A 22,560-nucleotide genomic window follows, 5' to 3' on the forward strand; every position below is an offset into this window, starting at 1 on the left:
CTAATGGGTGGGTAGTATGTACATTGTGGATACACTGGACAAAGGGATGATTCACGTCCTGGGAGGGAAGAAGCAGGATGGTGTGATTTCATTATGCTACTCAGAATGTTATGCAATTTAAAACTTATGAATTGCTTATTCTTAGAATTTTCTATTTAGTATTTTCAGCCGGGCGCGGTGGCTCACGCCTGTAATCCCAGCACTTTGGGTGGCAGAGGTGGGCAGATCACGAGGTCAGGAGATCAAGACCATCCTGGCTAACACGATGAAACCCTGTCTCTACTAAAAATACAAAAAATTAGCCGGGCATGGTGGCGGGCACCTGTAGTCCCAGCTACTCGGGAGGCTGAGGCAGGAGAATGGCGTGAACCTGGGAGGCAGAGCTTGCAGTGAGCTGAGATCACACCACTGCACTCCAGCCTGGGCAACAGAGTGAGACTCCATCTCAAATAAAATAAAATAAAATAAAATAAAATAAAATAAAATAAAACAAAACAATAAAAAATAAAAGTATTTTCAGACCATGGTTGACTCCAGGTAACTAAAGGCATGGAAAGCAAAACTGCAAATAAGGGATGATTACTGAATCATGACAAGCCCTTCTCTGATGACTGCATTATAAGTTGAGCCATTTGCAGTGAGGTTGTCCAGAAATCTAGAGATAGTATATGTTTTTTGAGATACTATTTCCATTAATTCTTAAATTGTCTGTTTTGCCAAGCACACTTATTGTCTTAGTTAATTCAGGGGGCTCTAACAAAATACCTTTGATTGTATAATTTATAAACAATAGAAATGTACCTTTCACAGTTCTGGAGGCTGAGAAGTCCAACATCAAAGTGCCAGCAGATTTGGGGTCTTGTAAGATGTCTGTTATGGGGGAAGGGGAAGGAAGCTCCATTGGGCCTCTATTAAAAGGGTACTAATCTCATTGAAGTCATTTCATCAGGTTATAAGGCTCTGCCCTCAAGACCTAATCACCTCCCAAAGACCCTACATCTTAATATCATCACCTTGAGAGAGATTTTATTATATGAATTTGTGGGGAACATATACATTCAGACCATAGTACTTATGATTACCCTATTTTAGCTCAAACTATGATCAAGAGCAAGGTTTTCCTCTTCATTTAGAAAAAAACTTTCAAGAGCCACCTTATTATTTAACAAATATTTATTAAGCAGGGACACCGTGCCAGTAAAAAAAAAAAATTAAAAACTGGTACCCTTTTTAAAGGACTTAAGAGTTAATGTGCTTCTTAAGCAAAAGATTATCCAACTAGTTTAGGCTAAATTATTTCAAATCATATTACACCATGTGTCCTCTTTGAACCTAAGTAATATTTACATATTTAGTTATACGACTTTTTAAAATATTTCACCTATATTTGATTAATGTTGAATAACCTAGAATCTTCAATGCAACTCTAGGCTTCTAAAGAGTGAGAAGACCTTGTATTACCTTTTTCTTTTTATTCCTTTGGGCATATCCTTAACAGTTGATTGAATCACTAGTTATAGACTTTAATCTCCAAGTGATTATGATCTTCAGTAATCAGTAACTCCAAATAAATTCAAATGCATTTTACGCTAAGCTATACTTCAGGATCCTTCAGTTTAAAAAACGTGAATAATGGTAATGCAAATTATATTTTATTATTATTATATAAAATATAACTTTGCTGTTGAAAGGACTTTCTGATACATGTTTTAATTTGTGCCTTATGAGGCAAATAGAATACAATGATCACTGTGTACAAGTATGTGTAAAGAGTGATCATTGTACTCTATTTGCCTCATTTGTGGGGGTGAAAAGAGATTAAAAAGGCTTCAAAATCAAATTTTCAGAATTATGGAAGATATCATTATGCTATTACTGTAGATAGAACATTTATGTTCAATTGGAACATCCAACTCTCGTTAAAATAATTTCTATGGATATCATTTGTGAAAAGAGTTCAGGGCAGTATGTCATAGTAGAAGTAATCAATTATACCAGATTACTGTGTTTCCTGTAAAGACATAGAGAAGAGAATGTCTTCATCAGAAATGTTATGTCTAGAGACTGCTTCTTTGATATATATCCACAAGAAACCTAATTGCCTACTCAAAGTAGCCTGTCCTATTCACACACACACACACAAGAAAATTTTCAGTAATCTTATGTTAGAGTTTTATCTCTTTTCTATTTTGGGGGGAGGTGTAGGGGAAGAGAAGGTGTTAAATGTAATTTATATGCATCCATGTATTATTTCATTCTCGCATTGCTATAAAGAAATACCTGATATTGGGTAATTGATAAAGAAGGGGGATTTAATTGGCTCATGGTTCTTCAGGCTACACAGAAAGCATGATGCTGGCTTCCACTTGGCTTTTGGGGATGCCTCAGGAAACTTACAATCACTGTGTAAGGTGAAGGGGGAGCAGGCACGTCACATGGACGGAGCAGAAACAAGAGAGAGAGGAGGGAGGTGCTACACACTTTATGTGACCAGATCTCCCAAAACTCACTCACTGTCACAAGGACTGTACCAAGATGGTATTAAACCATTCATGAGAAGCCACCTCCATGAACCAATCACCTCTCACAAGACACCACCTCCAACATTCCAGATTACATTTCAACACTAGTTTGGGGTGGGGACAACATCTAAACTATATCAATCTATATAATATTAATATATAATTATATATTATATATGTGTGTATATGTGTGTGTGTATGTGTGTGTGTGTGTATACTTAGAAGAAATTGGTTTCATTGTAAACGGATAGCCTTTCTTTGAAAAGTGCATAAACCCTTACACAGTGGGGGGGAAAATATCCGAAACACCAGGACATTATTTAAAAGGCATATTATAAATAGGTCTCACCATACTCCTATCACTGTAAGCTTACAAGGGTATACCGATTCTCTGGTAGCACCCAACCCCAACATAGAAACAGTAAAGTAAAAATGTCTGATAATGAATCCTGAATATGTAAAGCCGCTTTGAAGAAACAGAATTTTCTCAGATCAAAAGGTAACCAGTTAAATTAGAATGTGCCAACTAGAGGAAGGACTGGTCAGTAATTGAAGCAAGGAGAAGAGAGTAACAGAGAAATATCATTATGTTTGTGTTTTCTCCTGAGAGAGGTACCTGAAAACCATTTTGTCAGTCAATCACCACCTTTAATGCCTGAAGAAACTGAAACCCAAAGAGAAAAATTACTTTTACCCAAGGCACAGCATTGATTCACATCTGAACTGGAACTAAAAATCAAGATTCCTTACTTACACCTTTGGCCTCTAGATTATAGAGCAAACACATTTACTCACGCTTTTTCTCTGAAAGTAGCAGATTCTAGGCAATAGTGGAACAATGGGGGCTTAATTGCTTGTTGGTTGTTTTGGTTTTCAATTTTTTCATGCTGATGTCAATGGTTAGAAAGATTGTCATGTTAGTCTAGTATTTTGATTTTATGTCTTCACTTAGAAGAAACATTACCTTTTTATATTTAAGTTGCACACAAATGTATTGGTGTCAAAGATTTAAATACAATCCTTTTAAACTTGCACAATACTACTTATAAAAACATATCAGAGAAAGGAGTCCACATGACTGAGTGAAAAGCTGTCTTTTGAAAAGTTGCCACAAATTTTATACTATATTTTTCATGAATTATCTCCTTTCACTTCATAATTGCTGCTAGCAGGGGCCAAGCTAACCATTAAATAGTGTTTCTGACCTCATGCACTGTTCCATAGCTTTGTAAAGTGCATAGACAGTTTTTTTTTTTGCCCAGAAATAGAAATGCTTCTCCTACTAAGTTGAAAGGCATTATTAGTGAAATTAGAATATGATAACAAACTGCAGATGGTAAAAGATTACTTCCTGGCAGAGAATAAATCCAAATGCATTTTATGCTAAGTGAAATGTGATTATCAAAAAATTGTGATAATAATGATTGATTCATGAATGGATAACTGTGATCTAGCTCCTGCTGCCAACTATATGTCTTAATCAGATCAAGATAGAATCATTAATTAAAGATAGAAGAAAAAAAGAGAAATCACAATGAATTGGGATGGACATACTATCTTAACACGGTCATATGAGTTTTGATAGTTGCTATAAAATAAATAGAATAGCCATTTTAGTTCATTTTAAACCAAAATACATTATTCTGCCAAGTTTAAAATTATCTAAAATATATCTTATTATAAGATTATTTTAGTCAAATAAAACATTAGGCACTTTTGAAATGAATGTTTACAGAATAAACAGGCAACAGACTGTACTTGATATATCACTGCTATGAAAGCTTTTGTGGGGCATACTAGCTATGAATTTCTAGCTATGAATTAAATGTTCTAATTTATTACATGTTATACTCACAGTTTAAGAAATATTTACTGAACTCTTCTTTATGCCAAGCACATCTGAGTTTTAAAAAAATGAGTATCTTTCCTCTCATGGAGCTTATATATTCTAGTCTTATTACAAAAGAATATCAATATTTTCAAATAGTGTGCACAGGGAATGCTAAACAACACTTTTCTTATGAAGGACAGATTCTTTCCACTCTGTTCCTCATACTAAATTGTTGACTCCATTTAGGGATCTTCTTTCTCAGCAGGAGTGGATTATTTCTGTAAAAAAAGTAAAATCTGAGTAACATAAAATGAGCTACTAGGGCTAACAGAACATGTATAGCATAACTAACCTACTTTAGACCACGTCTGCTTTAGTGGTTAGACCACACCGTTCCTGTTTACTCAATTATTCATTCACCATATATTCATTAAGTGCCTAAAAGAAACCAATCTGCATTCTAGGTTTAGGGCATAAAGCATTGAGCAAAAGACACAAAGCTCCTGCTCTTATGTAGTTTATATTTTAGTGAGGAAGAAAGAGTAAAAATAGAAAAATAAATATATAAAATACAGTCAAATGATGATGACTATTAAAGAAAATATTAAGTAAGATCAGGACATAAAGAATAACAAGGATGCTAATGAGAGAGGCTGCCGGAACCGAGGATTTACATGAAGAAATAAGATGAAGGAATATCTAGGTGAAGAGTACTCCACACAGAAGAAATAGAAGGAAAAGTGAATTCGTGGAAGAGTGTAACCGATAAGTGAGCCAAAATAGAGGGAGAAAGACTGATGGAAACAGGAGTTTAGGTTATATTCATGGCCAGGCAGAAGCTTATAAAGGGCCTATGGGCCATGATAAGAGAATTCTTGTGAAGAGTTATGATTTTTCTTTATGTAGTGTGTGTGCCTGAATGACAAAGCTGTCAATAAATAAAATATTCATAAAAAAGAAATTATCCACGGTGCTATACAGAAGCAGTGCACTCTTTCTAATCAAAATTACTACTTAAAGTCTGTTTAAATGGAATTAAAAACAGTGACTGAGTTTATAAGGTGCAAGGTACTGGATTTCAAAAAAAGCACTGGAAAAAAAAATGTCAAATCCAGAAGACTGACACATAAAGGTAATTACAATGCAACAAGAACTTAAATATGTTATAGGAATCATCAAGGAGCAGGCAAACTTCTTCCTCTGCTTTGAATGTAAAAAGATACAGAACACTTTTTCCCACCCACACGAGAAAAAGCCAAAAATCTATTAAACTCTAAATTTTTTTCAAGTTGTAACTTTTCTCAAAGTAACCAAATAACCCGAAATCCAAAGAGGGACAAGTTCTTTCAAGGAGAGAGGGAACACAAAACAGTCTCCCTTGGCCAGGCGCAGTGGCTCACGCCTGTAATTCCAGAACTTTGGGAGGCCGAGGCGGGCGGATCATGAGGTCAGGAGATCGAGACCATTCTGGCGAACACGGTGAAAGCCCGTCTTTACTAAAAATACAAAAAATTAGCCGGTCGTGGTGGTGGGCGCCTGTAGTCCCAACTATTCAGGAGGCTGAGGCGGGAGAATGGCGTGAACCCAGGAGGCGGAGCTTGCAGTGAGCCGAGATCACGCCACTGCACTCCAGCCTGGGCGACACAGCGAGACAAGACTCCATCTCAAAACAAACAAACAAACAAACAAACAGTCTGTCCTTAGAGATAACCTAGGAGTAAGAGGTTACTATCTTTCACACAGGCTAGAAAGAATCACTTGCAATTTTTATAAACTCATGAAGGCTAAACGTGAACTACTGTATTTATTTGGAATAGCAGACACAAGGGGAGTTTGTACTTATTTGCAAGCTATTGAAGTACTCTTCCAGCAAGTGCTCTTGAGAAAGTTGGGATCAGAAGGATACGAAACAGAGCTCTCCTCAGTAGAACTATGGCTGCAGAGGACCAGGCATAGTACTCTTGGGCTTTGGGCAATAGGAGTTTGAAATGTGACAGCCCATTTTTATGCGGATTTTTTCAATAAATATATTGGAAATTTTCTTGGAGGTTTGCAACTATGTGAAAAAAAATCCACATATGAATGGTGTAGTCTGGAAATATTTTTAAAAAATAAGAAATGGTTAGGTAGGTCATGAATTCATAAAGCAAACTGGATACTAGTCTATTTTATGACTAGATACTAGTCTATCATTTACTACTATAAAATTTACACAGATCTATTATGGAAAGTTAAAATGTATCAAAACTTACACACACACACTTACAGACCTTACGTGGCACCATGCCCAGTCTAAAGAAATATAAACAAATGTCTAAATGTGGCATTAAATTATAACTGCATAAAATTAACTGTAGTACATATTGTACTACTGTGATAATTTCACAGCCAACTCCAGTTGCAACTGTGGTGAGCTCAAATGTTGCAAGTAACATGGTGTGAGCAGATTGTCTCTCCAGCAAATTGTATCATGCAGTAAAAAGTAACCTCTCACAGTTCTTGCATATTTTTCACCAAGTTTAGTGCAATACTGCAAACCTCGGATAATACCATGGACCCATACAAAGTGTGACTAGTAATGCTGGAAGTGTGTCCAAGAGGCAGAAAAAAAAAGCTGTGACATTACAAGAAAATGTTTAATTGTTTGATGTGTGTTGTGGACTGAGCTCTGCAGCTGAGTTTGGCATTTCAGACAGACAATTTATATTATAAACAGATAATGTAAACTTATGGTATTGAAAATACAGTACAGTACTATAAACACATGTTCCCTTGTGATTTTCATAACATTTTCTTTTCTCTAGTTTACTGTATTATAAGATACAGTATATATTAGCATATGGAATATGTGTTAATCAACTGTTCACATTATTAGTAGGACTTCCAGGCAACAGTAGGCTATTAATCCTTAGGTTTTGAGGTAGTCAAAAATTATAGTTGGATTTTTGACTGTGTGGGGGTTGACACCTCTAAACTCTGCATTGTTCAAGGGTTGACTATGTTTTATCCACCTATTCACCCTTTATCCCTACAAAGTAAAAACCTTAAGATCTTGGGGAAGGGGGAAAAATCCTTATCCATGGGGTACAGGGAAAGATCTATTGCTACTGGTAAAGACTCCTGGGAGCTAGTCAGGAAACCATCTTGGTTCAAGCATCTTTCACAGATATAAGCCAAGGCTGGCAAATTCTGGGAGGCAGGAAACTCTCTCCAGAGACCAATCACAGATAAAAGGTGGTGTTTCAAAGACGAGGGGCAGTAACACTGAGAACACCCTGAGGCCCAGGGTGCACATGACCTGTGTGAAACAGAGGCTGGACCAGGTCAGCAGATACACACAACAGAAGTCTACCACAGCGGGAGGTCCCAAGACTCACAGAGGACAGAGGCACCTCCACTTGATGCAGCTGTGAAGGGACAGCTAAAACCTGAGGGAGAAAAAGAAACACTGAGGAAAAATCTCTGGCAATGCAGGCCCTATTCTAAATACTACAAAGTGATAGCAGCCTGCTGCTAGAGGAATCTGAAGCCTGTGGTGCACTGCACGTAGTAAGGGCAACAACAAAAAAAAACACATATCTATATCAATTTCTAACTAGATTGGCACAGCCATACACCAAAACAGCCTGGTAGGTGGAGAGAGTCTGTATCAATATATTCTATTTACCTCAGTCTGCAGTCTCTTACAGCAATCTGTCTAAAATTATTAGAAACATTAGTAAGAAAAAGCAATCGATTGTCAAGGTATAAAGCAACAAAAATAGATTGAGCTATATCCTAGATGTTAGAACTATCACAGTGACTATAAAAATAACTAGGATTAATATGTTATCAGGAAAGGTGAATATAACATACATGAATAATAGGGGAAATTCAACAGAAAGAAGGTAAACTAAAGCAGTACATAGAGGGAAATTTATAGGACTAAATGTCTTTTAGAAAAGAAGAATGGTCTAAAATTGACAATCACAGCTTCTACCTCAGAAAAAGAAAATCAAACTAAACTGAAATTAAACAAAATATAGGAAATTATGAAGATCAGAGCTGAAATCAATGAGATAGAGAACAAAGGCAACAGAGAAAAATCAATGAAACCAAAAGCTGTTTCTTTGAGAAAATTAATAAAAGTGATAAACCTTTAGTCAGACTGATCAGGATCAAAGAGGATATCATACAAATTATCAATATCATAAAGAGAGAGCTGACATTACTTCAAATTTCAAGGGAATATTACAACACCTTTATGTCAGTAAATTTGACAACTTAGATGAAAAAGGCAAATTCCTTGAAATATAAACATTACCAAAGCTCACTTGAGGAAACAGATAAGCTGAATATGCCTGTATATGTTTTTAAAACTGATTTTATAAACTCTCTCACTAGTGAAACTCCAGGCCCAGAAAGTTTCACTGGTGAGTTCTACCAAACTTTTCAGGAAAAACGACTTAATTATACACAAACTCTTCCAGAAAATCCAAAATGTGTGCTTACATTCTAACCCATTTACTGAGGCCAGCATTATCCTTGCAAGGATAATTTAACATTCAGAAATCAATCAATGTAATTGCCCATATTAGCAGACTAAAAAAGAAAAACCATATGGTTATCTCAATAGATGCAGAAAAAACTTACAATAAAATCTAACATCCATTCCTGGTAACTCTGAACAACTCTATTCCTGAGCAAACTCTGTTCTCAGCAATAAAAGGGGACTGCTTCAAACTCATAAAGAGCATAATCCAAAAACCTTCAGGTTACATTATTTTCAATTGTGAAAGACTGAAAATTTTTCCCTAAAAATCAGGAAAAGGGGAAAGGTGGCTGCTATTACTATATCTATTCAAAATTGGACTGGTGGTACCAGCTAGTGCAATAAGGCATGGAAAAGAAATAAAAGGCATACAGATTAGAAAGGAAGCAGTAAAACAGCCTTTATTTGCAGATGACATGATTCTCTCTGCAGAAAAGCCTACAGAAAAGGAAACTGGAAGAAGTGAGTTTAAGGTTTCATGATATAAGATCAATACATAAAATCTTATGTATTTCCGTAATTTCTGGCAATGAAATATGGAAATTAAAATAAAAGTACCACTTACACCAGAATATAAAAGGATAAAATACTTAGGAATAAATTGACGAAGGTGCAAGATCTGTACACTGAATAATACAAAATATTGCTTAAATAAATTATTTAAAAAGCTAAATAAATAAGTTATGTACCATGCTTATGAATTGGAATCCTCAGTATTAGGATGTCAAAGTTATCTCTTTTGTTTGTTTGTTTTTGAGACGGAGTCTCGCTCTGCCGCCCAGGCTGGAGCGCAGTGGCGCATCTCGGCTCACTGCAAGCTCCGCCTCCCGGGTTCACTCCATTCTCCCGCCTCAGCCTCCTGAATAGCTGGGACCACAGGCGCCCGCCATCACGCCCGGCTAATTTTTTGTGTTTTTAGGAGAGACGGGGTTTCGCCGTGTTAGCCAGGATGATATTGATCTGACCTCGTGATCCGCCCGCCTCGGCCTGGTGCTGGGATTACAGGCGTGAGCAGTTATCTCTTTTTATAAGCACATAGGCTGCTGAAGAAATAAGGTAATTAAAATAGCATGGTGGTAGGGGAGTGTGTGGATTGGCGGGAAGATACAATAGCAAGGAATAGGATCTAGAAATGAGCATGAAAATGTGAATCAGTATCAGGTCATAAAGAATTCTGTATGCCATGCTAAGAGTTTGATTTTCACTTGCAGAAGTTGTATGATGACATTGGAAGTTTTATGTTTTTAAATTTTTATTTTAAATTGGTTTTAGATTTTCAGAAAAATGCGACAGTGGTAAAAATAATTCCCTTATATTCTTCACACTTTTCCTAACGTTAACATCTTATATAATGGAAGTGAAATTATCAAGAACAGCAAAATTCACCAACCTCTTTTTTTTTTTTAATAACGGAATCTTTCTCTGTCACTCAGGCTGGAGTGCAGTGGTGCAATCTCGGTTCACTGCAACCTCCGCCTCCAGTGTTCAAGCAATTCTCCTGCCTCAGCCTCCCAAGTAGCTGGGATTACAGGCAAGAGCCACCACACCAGGCTAATTTTTGCATTTTTAGTAGAGACAGGGTTTCGCCATATTGGTCAGGCTGGTCTTGAACTCCTGACCTCAGGTGATCCACCCGCTTTGGCCCAACTTCTTTATTAATGACTTTTTTATCTGTTTCAGGATTTTTGCCTAAGATCCCATATTTCATTAAAGTGTCATTCCTGTTTAGTCTCTTCTAGTATGTAGCAGTCCCTCAGTCTTTTGTTGATAACCTTTAAAACATGGGAATGACATAATGAGATTCAAAAATAGGTATGATTGCTTACAGTATAGATGATTAGAGAAAGTGCTGTAAAATCAAGCCAGCTTAAAGACAGTTTTGGTAATTGAGTGTGTGGTGATATCATTTGAATTAAGGAACTGGAAATAGGTATTTCAAAAAAGAATAGTTTTGAGAAACATTAGGAGTAAAATTAACAAGTGATAACCCAAGTTGAGGTGGAGGAACATGGGAAACAAAAGTGAAGAAATAATTGAAGATGACTTCTGAGATTGGATTGTGATATTCCAGATAGAGATCAGTAACTGAGAAAGCAATGTAAAACATTATTTTGTCATTCTCTATCTTTCTCTTTCACAAACATAAACACACTTCCCCACATCTTTCTCAAGATTTTATTCTTATTTTTATGGGATATAATTTTCTGGAATATATTAAATATTCTGTCACTCATCCAGAAATAATCAGTTTTAAATCCAAGATGTTTTATAAGGAACAATAATTTTAATAAATAGAATTTCTATAAAATGATTAAAATATTTTAAAGACAGACATATAATATGATCTGGATTATCATTCTTGCCACAATTATATTTAATCCTCACTCTTTGCTTGTTATGATTATGGCCATATAGGTGAAGATTAAATTTTACCTATAATGACCAAATGTGACATTCTGCACTCCCCGAGTTTCCTAAAGTTCAATTGCTATATCTTCTATCAGCTGCCAATCAGTTATTAAGTATAGGACAGATAAGGTGTTGTTTTAGATAAGGTGATAATTTAATAAATTTGCAGGCTGTTGGAAAAAGGCCTTTCTAAACTCAGTGTGAAGCAAAACAATCCTAAAAGACTGACAATTTCATTGTATATAGTTTTAAAATTTCTGAAAAGCTACATAACTCATAAATATAAAATACAAGAGTAAAGGCAGTTATATAAATGTGGATAAATGGTGGCACTAAGGCATGTAAAGGTCTCCTTCATATTAATAACAAAAAGATAAGCTCCATCATAGATCATATTTCTTGCCTCTCCTGCCAGTCTCACCTTGCACCACTCTCTACCATGCTCTCTGAACTCCAGCCACTTAGCTCCTCTTTCTGCCTTTCTGGTATTTCATTATCTCTATGTCACAGGATCTTTGCACATTCTATTTCCTCTTTTGGAAACATTTTCTTTACTCTTTTTCATCAAGGTAAGCTCCATCCACTTAATTAGTTCCTACTTATCCTTCAAATTGCAGCTCTATATTCACTTCTGTAGCAAAGGCTTCCCCAATGTCTAGTGGAAAAATGTTTTTGGGCTATCATAGAATAATGTTCTCTTTTGGCCTGGGACCTACTCAGTACATCATTATACATTCATATGAATATCTTCTGTCTTACCCATTATACTCTTGCCTATTTTGGGCCATCTTGCACCCTAAGTACCTGGTACTTGCCTAATACAAAAATACATTTTACTTATATGATATAAAGATATATATATATGCACATATATGTGTGTTCTTTGAAGAATTGTTACTAACATAAAAAGATAGAAAGCTACAAGATTGATCTGAATTTCCTTAAATCAGAAACCATGAAATATATCATTGAAAAACTACAAATATACTAAATATAATTATATTAATAAAATATTTATATTTAGTAAATATACTAAATATAATTATATTAGTAAACTATTTATATTTAGTAAATATACTAAATATAATTATATTAGTAAACTATTTATATTTAGTAAATATACTAAATATAAGCATATTTATATACTCTATATACTAAATAATCATATTTAGTATATTTACTAATTTTTGTAATTATATAATTATATTTAGTACATTTACTATTTTTTGTCTTGTATTTTAAATTTTATATATAAATTTTATAAAACTTATGAAAATATATAAATTATATATAAATGTACATAGTAAATATTAAAAAATATGTGTTCCAGCCTTGTCTCTACTACTTAATAACAATGTAAAAATAAGCCTCAATTTAGTTTTTAATAAAGGGGAATAGGAAAATATTCACTCTAGCCATGCTGATCACATGATAAAATGTATGTGAAGCCATTCTGTAAACTCCAAACAAAATAAAAATAAAGTAATATTTCATCATTATCATTTTTATTACATCAGTGATGGTAGAATCACTTTAGGTATAATTAAAAGTGTACTCAATACTTTCTAGGTTCTTCTCAGTCCCATTTTGCAGCCTTGTTGAAACTTCCCTTTATATACGTATGGAGCTGAAATTATCTGGAGCTGAAACTATAGAGAATCAATATTTTAATCCCAAACTAATTTTTTTTTTTTTTAAAGAGAATACTATTAAGGATTCTTCTTCTTTCTTTTCTTTTTTCTTTTTTATATCTAGGAGGCTGAATTTTTCTGAATTTATAATAAGAGAGAGTTAAAAACCCTCCAGATTTTTCATATGGGCCTTTATGTTTAAAAACAATGATTTATTTTGTAGTTCTTCATGGCCCAGACATTCTAATCTAAGCCAGGTTTGAACCCCAACTCTGACATTTACTAGTGTTAGGGATTCACTAGCAGTATGATGGACAATGCATTTAATGTCACTGAGTCAGAATTTTCTTTCTTGAAAGTTGGAATAATAATACCTTTTCCACACAGGGTTGTTATGAGATATAAATTGAAAAATAAGGTGACTTATAATATGTGTCAGGGTAAATGTTTAATTATTCTCAGGTTTGGATCACTAATTATAATTAAAGGTTCATGTTGGCTTTTAATGAGTGAAAAAGTCATTGACTGAAAATTACTCAACTGAGTTCACTTGGTGGCTGGTAATCAACCATTTTAGCACTTTTATTTTGTAAGAAGGAATAAAATCTTAACAATTTTTAATTACAATTTGTTTCTGTATTTTCATTTCCTAAGTGGATAATTATGATTAACTTGGACCTTGTAACACTATTTATATATAAAGACAAGCTTTATTTGGAAGAATTTGTTCCAGATGATTTTATTTCTGGCAAACTACATTGATGATGTCCCGAATATAGACCATCTTTTAAATGTCACATCTCAGATGGTTGCTAAAATTCATATTTGCAAAGAATTCTTAATGTCTGGGTAAGCTGAAATTGTTTTGTGTTACTGTATTCCTAGAAGTATAAAAGCAAATGTCTGAAGCTTTTTGGTGGAAGATTAAAAAAGCAATCATAAATACTATATTTGTGATTCATTAATAAAATAAACAGAAAAAAAAGAAATTAGATTACATTTAGTCATCATGGAAAGAATACACAAGTAGTGAAGTTCCACTGCCCAGTTAAGGTCATTGTTGAGGATAACTGAAAATTATTGAAAAAATAGTAAAAAAGCAACAAATATTAGATGTTCTGCAACAATTACTTCAAAGAGCATTGCAGTTACAATCCGCCAGGCTAATGTTTCCCAGAAAGGGTTACACATCAGAACTATTCAGGTAACATTTCATAATGCAAATACCACCCTGGTCTGAATACACTAGAAAGTCTAGGAGTAGACTTCATCATCTCTATATGTATTTTTAATCTCCACTTCTGATTGTGATGCAGGGCAGATTTTGGAAAGACTATGGTGAACAGACTGGGAGCTCTTTGAGGATAGAACCTGTCATATACGTTCTCTGATCTCCAGAGAAGTTCCTGGGATATGACTGAAAGTTGATATTTATATTGATGAATAAATATGTCTTAATCCCTTCTGTGCTGCTATAACAGAATACCTGAGAAGGGGTAATTTATAATGAACTATTTTCTCACAGTTCAAGAGGCTGGGAAGTCCAGATCAATACACTGGCATCTGGAGAAGGCCTTCTTGCTGTGTCATCCTATGGAGGAAGGGCAAAGAGAGGGCAAGAGAAAGGCAAGGGGAGGCTAAACTGTCCCCCCCGATAAGGAGCCCACTCCCACCATAATAGCATTAATTCATTCAAAGAGGTAGTGCCTCCATGACCCAAACATATCCCATTAGGTTTCACCTCCCAACACCACCACATTGGGGGTCGAGTTTTCAATACCTCAACTTTGGGGGACAATTCAATCCACAGCAGTGTATGAATGTGATGAACTAAAATCCTGATGTGACTTAAAATCACCAGAGGAAGTTATGTGAGGACAAACTGGTAAATATAAATAAGTCAGAAAAAAAAATCACAAAGAACATATGTGTTCAAAAAGGATGATGCTACCAAAAAATATTTCACTGAGTTCTCATTGAGTATTCAGTAAGAGGTAATAAATTTTTTAACTCTTCATGCATTTTATTTCAAATCTTATTTTACTTAGTAAAAAACAAAGACTCAAAAATATTTAGCTTAAGAAATGAAAATGATAATGTACATGAATATATCTTAGCATAAATGTATACCTTTATAGAGCACAATTAAATTCCATAACTGCAGAGTGACCACAAATGGTAAAAGTGTTGCAATTGCTATTAAAAATAGTAAAAATAATAGTTGTGCTTTTGGCAGTTAGTTCAGGCTCCAAACATCTTTGATAGTGATAGAATTTCAAACAACTGGAGTCACAAAACCAGCAAGCTTTTCAATATGGTCTGTATGTATAGATGTTTGTGTATACGTGAATATATAGTATAAATAAATAACAAGGCTCAAAATAATAATAAATATGCCATTGGAATGTCCTAGGTTTAGATTATTTTAATTTAAAATAGTGGATAAACACACACACGTTCTGATGTTCCAAATTCAGTTCTCATACTATATCAAATGAACTGGCTATGCATTCTATGAAACTACAACTCATAATAATGAAGTATTTGAATTGTCAAGACATGAAATTCTTGCAAAAGGTAGTCTGCTTTACGAAGCTTGGCTTGTGTTCTTATTGCAGCCTTTTATTCCCTGAAATCTCCCTTTAGCTGCCATGAGTTATCGTCTATTTTTTATACTAACCTTCATCTAGGGCCATATAGATCCAGAGCAAATCAATTTCTATCTTCCATGCTTCAACCAACATTTTGTTTTGATAAAACAGGGCAAAATGGGCATCAAATACAGCCTTGAAGGGGAAATGGCAGGTTGCTGTGGAGGCCTGTTCTTATATGTGCACAACTACGGTTTTGTTTTGAGTCATCCAGTCCCAATTTATTTTAGCTATGTGAGCTCTTCCTTTCCTCTTCAGTGGGACTACCTCCTTTTGACAAACTTCACAATAAAACAATCTCAAATTGAGCTTTCCCCTATTTAGAGCTTTATCTTTACTTTGCTATGCAAAATTTTGAGGATACAAATACCAGACTCTCCATTGTTTGCTTGTTGTGGTGAAAAGGATGATGGGTTAGAGAGCTGGGTCATCTGTTTTGTTTTTTCAGTGGGGTCGTTTGTGATTTCTTGACAATAAAGGGTTGGGCCCTATCAGAGGGATGCGCATTTATAACTTGCAGACCACCCCTCTCCCAGTCTCGTTCTATGAGAAACCTGACAAAATGATTTTGGTAATTTTTCTTATTGAGTCTCAAACTCTCAAAATAGTGTTCCAGGATGCCAGTTTACCAACAAGTCATCAAAAGCACAGCAAGTAAAGCCAATTTCCCATCCTTGGACTGCGTGATCACTAAATTATCTTTTAGGCCTGACATTATATGTTTTCTGGTTGCAATTTTTGATTATTCCGATTTTGATTTTATAGGAAATTTTCAGTTATTCTTGCTAATATGAATAGCACGATAGGTAATACCAAATAGTAATCCAAAAACAAACTTGTTTATACAAAACAACTGGTTTTAGTATCTGCTTAGTTTGTGTTCTTACTAATGGGGATTAATAGGAAGTAACAGTGGATTGGAAGAAACAAGATTTTATGCTAAAGCAAATTCATCTACTAAGCAAGATTCATATATGACTTTTGATTTTTGTATATATCCTTCTAAATCTGAAGATTAAAACAGACAATTTTCCTGCCATGTTATATGTGACAGAATATAATACTGAAAGTAAATTTTTTCCCCAAATTTCAATGTTTATAACTGTATAAGTTTTGTGGTAGAAGTATGTAAAATATTATATTTACTTAATTACTTGTAATGCATGTAAAGATTGACTCCAACTGTGTACCCCTTAAGGCATTTTTCTTAATTTGATTTTAAATGCTACAAACCAAAATCTCTTCTAAAAAGTGACTTTCTATTTGCTTATATGAATCATTAATGGTCATATATACCAAAGTATTGAAATAAAAATTTGACTACTCTTTTTGCATTAATCATTGAAATTCTAAGCATAAACTTACATTATTTTCTATGAAAATTGAATTCGTGAACATGACTAGAACTTGTAATTTTTGCTAAAATTAGACCTCATAATGTTATGGTCTAAGAAGCATCCATCTGGGCCAGATGCGTTGGCTCACACCTGTAATCTCAGCACTCTGGGAGGCTGAGGCAGGCAGATCACAAGGTCAGGAGTTCGAGACCAGCCTGACTCACGTGGTGAAACCCTGTCTCTACTAAAAACACACAAGAAAATCAGCAGGGCATGGTGGCACAGGCCTGTAATCCCAGCTATTCAGGAGGCTGAGGCAGGAGAATCACTTGAACCCAGGAGGCAGTGGTTGCAGTGAGCCAAGATCGCGCCACTGCACTCCAGCCTGGGCAACAGAGGGAGACTCCATCTCAGGAAAAAAAAAAAAAAAAAAAATCAATCCTTGATGCTTTCATATTTATTGGAAACCAATATAATCTCTTTAATGACGCAATGCTTGACAAATATGTCTCTAATAATTGTTCATTTATTTTGCATGTATTGGTTGGCTTAGCATTAATAATAATAAATTTATTTAGTGATGATATGCTTATCATTAGTATTGCACTTTTAAGCTTGCGCTTTAAATCAGCCTTCATTAACTGGCCAGTTCATTATATATAAGAACTTACTATTAAGTTTTCCTTTAAGTTTTTAAAGAACTATGTAAAACAATCTATAATAAATTTTGAATCTTAAGAATGTTATACCTAGAATGCCTAAAATCTAAATAAGGCTGAACCAGTTACAAGAAATGAGCTTCTAAAATGAAAACTTTTTTTCATTGACTTCTTCTGCACTTATTTTTGAATTTATTTTTATTTTTTATCTTCAAAGATTGTCATTATGAAATATTACCTCTTAACTCTTTTTTCTGTGTATGCAATTTCTTTACAATTACTTATAATTTATATTTGATCTAGTTTTAAGTACATTTTTGAAGTATGCACATAGAATAAAGTGAAATAATAGATCGTTATCATATAGTAGGAATTATAAATTGTTGATCTGGGAACCAGAATGAGACACTGGCTACCATGTAGTATTTGAATTGATTTGATTTGACAATAAGCTTTCTTACTGTCAAGGAAAATAACAAAAACATTTTTGTTTCTCCAATTTATGGAAAGGGGAAATGTCATCAAGTTTTTAGATATCAGAATCATTCTGTTTTCTGTGGCCAGAAATACTTTCCTCCAAACCTTCATCTTTCTGTTTATTCAACAGTTTACATATTATCTACTTTTTGAAACCTTGTATTATGCATTCAGTGGGGAATTATCTTTTCTCTGAATTATAAATTGATAATTATAAAAGTTTATCTACCACAAATTGAACATCTATCATGTGAGAGGCAAATAACAGACACTGTGTTTTCTCTAATCCTTGCAATAATCCTGCGATATTCATGCTGTTTTACCCTCGTTACAGATGATGAAACTGAGCCAAGAGAAGCCAAATGATTTGCACAAGGTCACATAACTAATAAGAGCAGAAATCTTGGAATACCAATAGCGCTTTGTAATTTGAGGATCTCCTCACATAGAATGTTCCTTTCTAAAACATTTGCGTAGCTATATAAAATCTGTAAGCTTTATCCATCCACTGCTTCTTAAAAAGGGAAAATATGTGAAACCCATTGACATTTTGAATATTACTGTGCTTTCTTGCAGCCTGTGAACTTATGAATCAAGGCATCTTGGCCCTGGTCAGCTCCATTGGCTGCACGTCAGCAGGATCCCTCCAGTCTTTGGCAGATGCCATGCATATCCCCCACCTCTTCATTCAGCGCTCAACAGCTGGGACCCCAAGGAGTGGCTGTGGACTCACCCGGAGCAACAGGAATGATGACTACACTCTCTCAGTTCGCCCACCTGTCTACCTGAATGACGTTATCCTAAGAGTGGTCACAGAGTATGCCTGGCAGAAATTCATTATATTCTATGACAGTGAATATGGTAAGTGTTTATAATTTGTGTGGGTTTTGTAAGCTGATATTTGCATGAGAAGCAATTTCATTAAATCTTAAAAGTTTCAAGGATCTTACTCATTGTTATTGGTGGTTTTCTTGTCTTGTCATATTCTTCTTATAAACCTAGCAGCAACTGAAAATTGTGTTAAGGTATTTAAGTCCAACAGTTTGGTATAAAGTCAACTTTAATTGTAAATACCTATACCTACTTAATGCTTAGTTTACAAATATTTCTAGAGAGAATCTGACTCTAACACATCTTGATTTTTCAATTAATGGTAATTTAGTCATAAAAACAACACAATCTTTCTTCTCTTTCAAAAAAATATTCATACCTCCCTATAATGCAGAAGATCATATTGGATAACCCTAGAACACTGAAAATTTACCCCTTTCTATTAATTGGTTAAATGAAATCTGACAGATCTTGCTTACACCCTTGTGTAGACTTTAATACCTACTCAGTACTTAACTCCTTGGAGTCACTAAAATTATGTCACCATGCAATCCATATTATTTGTTGTCTGCAGTAGGAAATCTCACAAAAATACTAAGTAGTATAAAAACAATTTCTTTAATCTTCCAAGGTAAAACACAAAGTATTGTCCCTAAATTTACCATCATTTGAGAATAAAATGCTTTGTCTCAGTATACTTACCGGTACTTCATTAAAAACTAAACAAATAACATTTTTGTTTACATTTATTTTTTCTGAATTTATCTACCTTTTTTCTAACTGTCTGATCCCAGATATCTTAACCTATAGATTCCCTCTTGTGGCAGAAATAAAGTAGAGATGAGTATGACCAAATGAGGGGAAATGAACAGATCTTGATAAAGAATGCATATTTTGAAACATGTGTTTTCTTAGGGGTTATGTCTTGAGAAGGAGTCTTGGAAAAATTTTATGTTCAATCGGGATGGGTTCAGTTTTTACAATTTTCTGAAAAGAAAGTCAGAGAGGATTTCACTCTCTGTAGCGTAACTTATTTTTCTTTGCAAATAAGTAAATAAACATCTTTAAAATGCCTTCTTGTCCTAAGCTACCCAGCAATGTGAACAATATTGGAGAACAGTTACACAAGAGTTGGCCAGAAAGTGCCATCAATAGAATTGAGAACAAACAAGTTGGCAGAAATCTAGGAAGCAACAAATAAGAAAGAGCTCCTGTGGACTCCCAGGGAGGGAGAGCAAGTGGCAGTTACATTGAGCCCTGAATATTCAAGGACTGCATGTGGTTTTGGCAGCCAGAGTCCCATTAAACTTGGTGGGTAGGCTTCAGCCAAAGTCTGTGGCACTCTCTGGAAACAACTCCTTTGTCTCCAAGACGGAAATCCTTATTTTTGTTGCTTAATTCACATTATCAAGGGGTCACAGAACAAAGTCTAAGAGACCGAAATGAATAAAATAAACAAAAATGATATTAAAAATAATTGGCTCATCAGTTAAAGTAAGGATTGAACTCAACACAAGCCTGAAATTCACTAATAGGATTATTTAGAGAACATAGTAAACTCTTTGGAATCAACATGCTTAATAAGACTTTGTTGATTTTCTTACAGTCAGATTATTTGTGGCCTTTGTAACTTAAATGATATTCTTATAGTCTCTGATCAAACGTATATTGAAATAATAAATTTAAAAACAGGGACTCTTTACTTAAGGGGGGAAAACAATTTTCAGTTAGTACAATGAAAGTGACTTCTTAATTTTTTTTTTTGATGGGAGTTTCCCTCTGCCACCCAGGCTGGAGTGCAGTGGCGCGATTTCGGCTCACTGCAACCTCCGCCTCCCGGGTTCAAGAGATTCTTCTGCCTCAGCCTCCTGAGTAGCTGGGACTACAGGCACATGCCACCACGCCCAGCTATTTTTTTTTTTTTTTTTCGTATTTTTAGTAGAGACAAGGTTTCACTGTGTTAGCCAGGATGGTCTTGATCTCCTGACATCGTGATCCACCCACCTCGGCCTCCCAAAGTGCTAGGATTGAGAACAGAAAAGGGACTTTTGATTAAGGCATTTTATCAACATTCAAACAAGGATATTACTCATTCATTATAAATGACCGTGAAGAAAGAAAATTCCTTGTTAGCTTGTTTCCAAGTCCTACATATATTATAGTCAGGTAATTTGTATAAAAGAAGATGTTTTTATTATGGGTGAGATAACTATATTTTGAAAATATATACTAAATAAATACGTATCACAGAATCATTTATACATATTTGAAATTTCTTATTCTTTTCTCCTAAGTTTTTATTTGAGTAAATAAGATGGAATAATCATGTAATATATGACTAAGTCATCTGTTAGATCTGAGGTTTGCTTTAGGAATTTTCTTTTATTCTTGGGATAAACTTGCTTTTTCACTTATTTAGCTTAATAATTTATGAAAAACATTTCTGCTTCTATCATTATTTCAGTAATACTCTTGTTTAATGAAAGAAAAATTCCCTTTAATACTTACAATTAATCTTGCAAGTAAAGCATTGGAATAGAGTCCAAAATAAACATCAAGCTATCCAAATACCTTGTACTTTGAAGAGGGCTGCTTGTATTTACATATCCATTCATCAATGTCATCATTTTAATTTCAAACATCAGAATTGGATGTGACTTTTATGTTGGTTATCAAGAATTGCTTTCATTAAGAAATAGATTAACTATCATCTATGGGTGGAATTAGGCAGCTTCATGGGGCCAATGTTATTGAAAATGTATTTTATTTAGAAAAAGTACATGCTTTTTAAAAAGATTTAGACTTCTATATCAAGTTACTTAGATAAACCTCCTTCTCAAAAGCAGTTAATTATAATTAAGGGCAAAATAGAAATGTCTACTTTAAATTTCTTAACAAAGAAAAGTGATATCTTTGATTCTAAGTCAATGGATGAAAAGATGAAAAAAAATGTGGAAACTTTATTTGAATGGATTGATTCAGGACACATTTTTAAAAGGCTTGAAAATAGGTTAGAAAGTGTTCAGCTTTTAAAAATATGTCCTTCGGGAAATATCCATTGCTCACTTACTCAGTGCAATGCAACCTATGAGATAAAAAGTATTCAAAACGTAGTCTTAGTCTTTAACAAGCTTACAATTAACAAAAGGTGTGTCTTTCTTAATAGAGAAAATAGTGGGTTAAGTGTTATGAATGATGTAAACTCAGGGCTACTGGTGTGTAAAGAAGTGTTTAATTTTGGCACCAGTGATTAAAGACTTTATGGAATGACTTCAATCTTGATTATGGAAGCTAATAGTATTTTAAGAGGCAAAAATATGTGAGAAACAGCCCCCTCACCAATAGAAAGTGTGATCAAATATTGCAGCAATTAACATATTAAAAATAATATCTCTGAGCATTTTAATTTGTCAAACACTAGAACAAGATATCATATCATTGGATCTTCTCAGTAACTCTATGAAGTAAGGACACTACTGTCACAATTTTACAAATAGGGAGATGGGAACAACTGATAGGTAACTTGTTCACAAAAAACATAACTAGGAAGTGTCAGATCTGAGACTTAAAGTCTGACAGAGCCTATAACCTTAATCATTTATCAGTATAAAGGAGTTGCAATAAACTATCACCCAAGAATATAATAAGGGCTAATCTAATAGAGAATATTTACTATATCCA

General features: G+C 34.4%; 1 protein-coding gene across 1 annotated transcript in view; it reads left to right on the forward strand.

The window, feature by feature from the left end:
- The window catches only part of GRID2 (glutamate ionotropic receptor delta type subunit 2), a 1,473,259-nt gene that overhangs the window by 761,400 nt on the left and 689,299 nt on the right, over positions 1–22,560 (forward strand). The window contains exon 3 of the mRNA XM_007999282.3: positions 18,625–18,909. Within this exon, the coding sequence (XP_007997473.3) occupies positions 18,625–18,909 (285 nt within the window). The remainder of the gene's footprint in view (positions 1–18,624; positions 18,910–22,560) is intronic.

Source organism: Chlorocebus sabaeus, chromosome 7 (assembly GCF_047675955.1).
Source record: "Chlorocebus sabaeus isolate Y175 chromosome 7, mChlSab1.0.hap1, whole genome shotgun sequence".
Taxonomy (NCBI): Eukaryota; Metazoa; Chordata; class Mammalia; order Primates; family Cercopithecidae; genus Chlorocebus; species Chlorocebus sabaeus.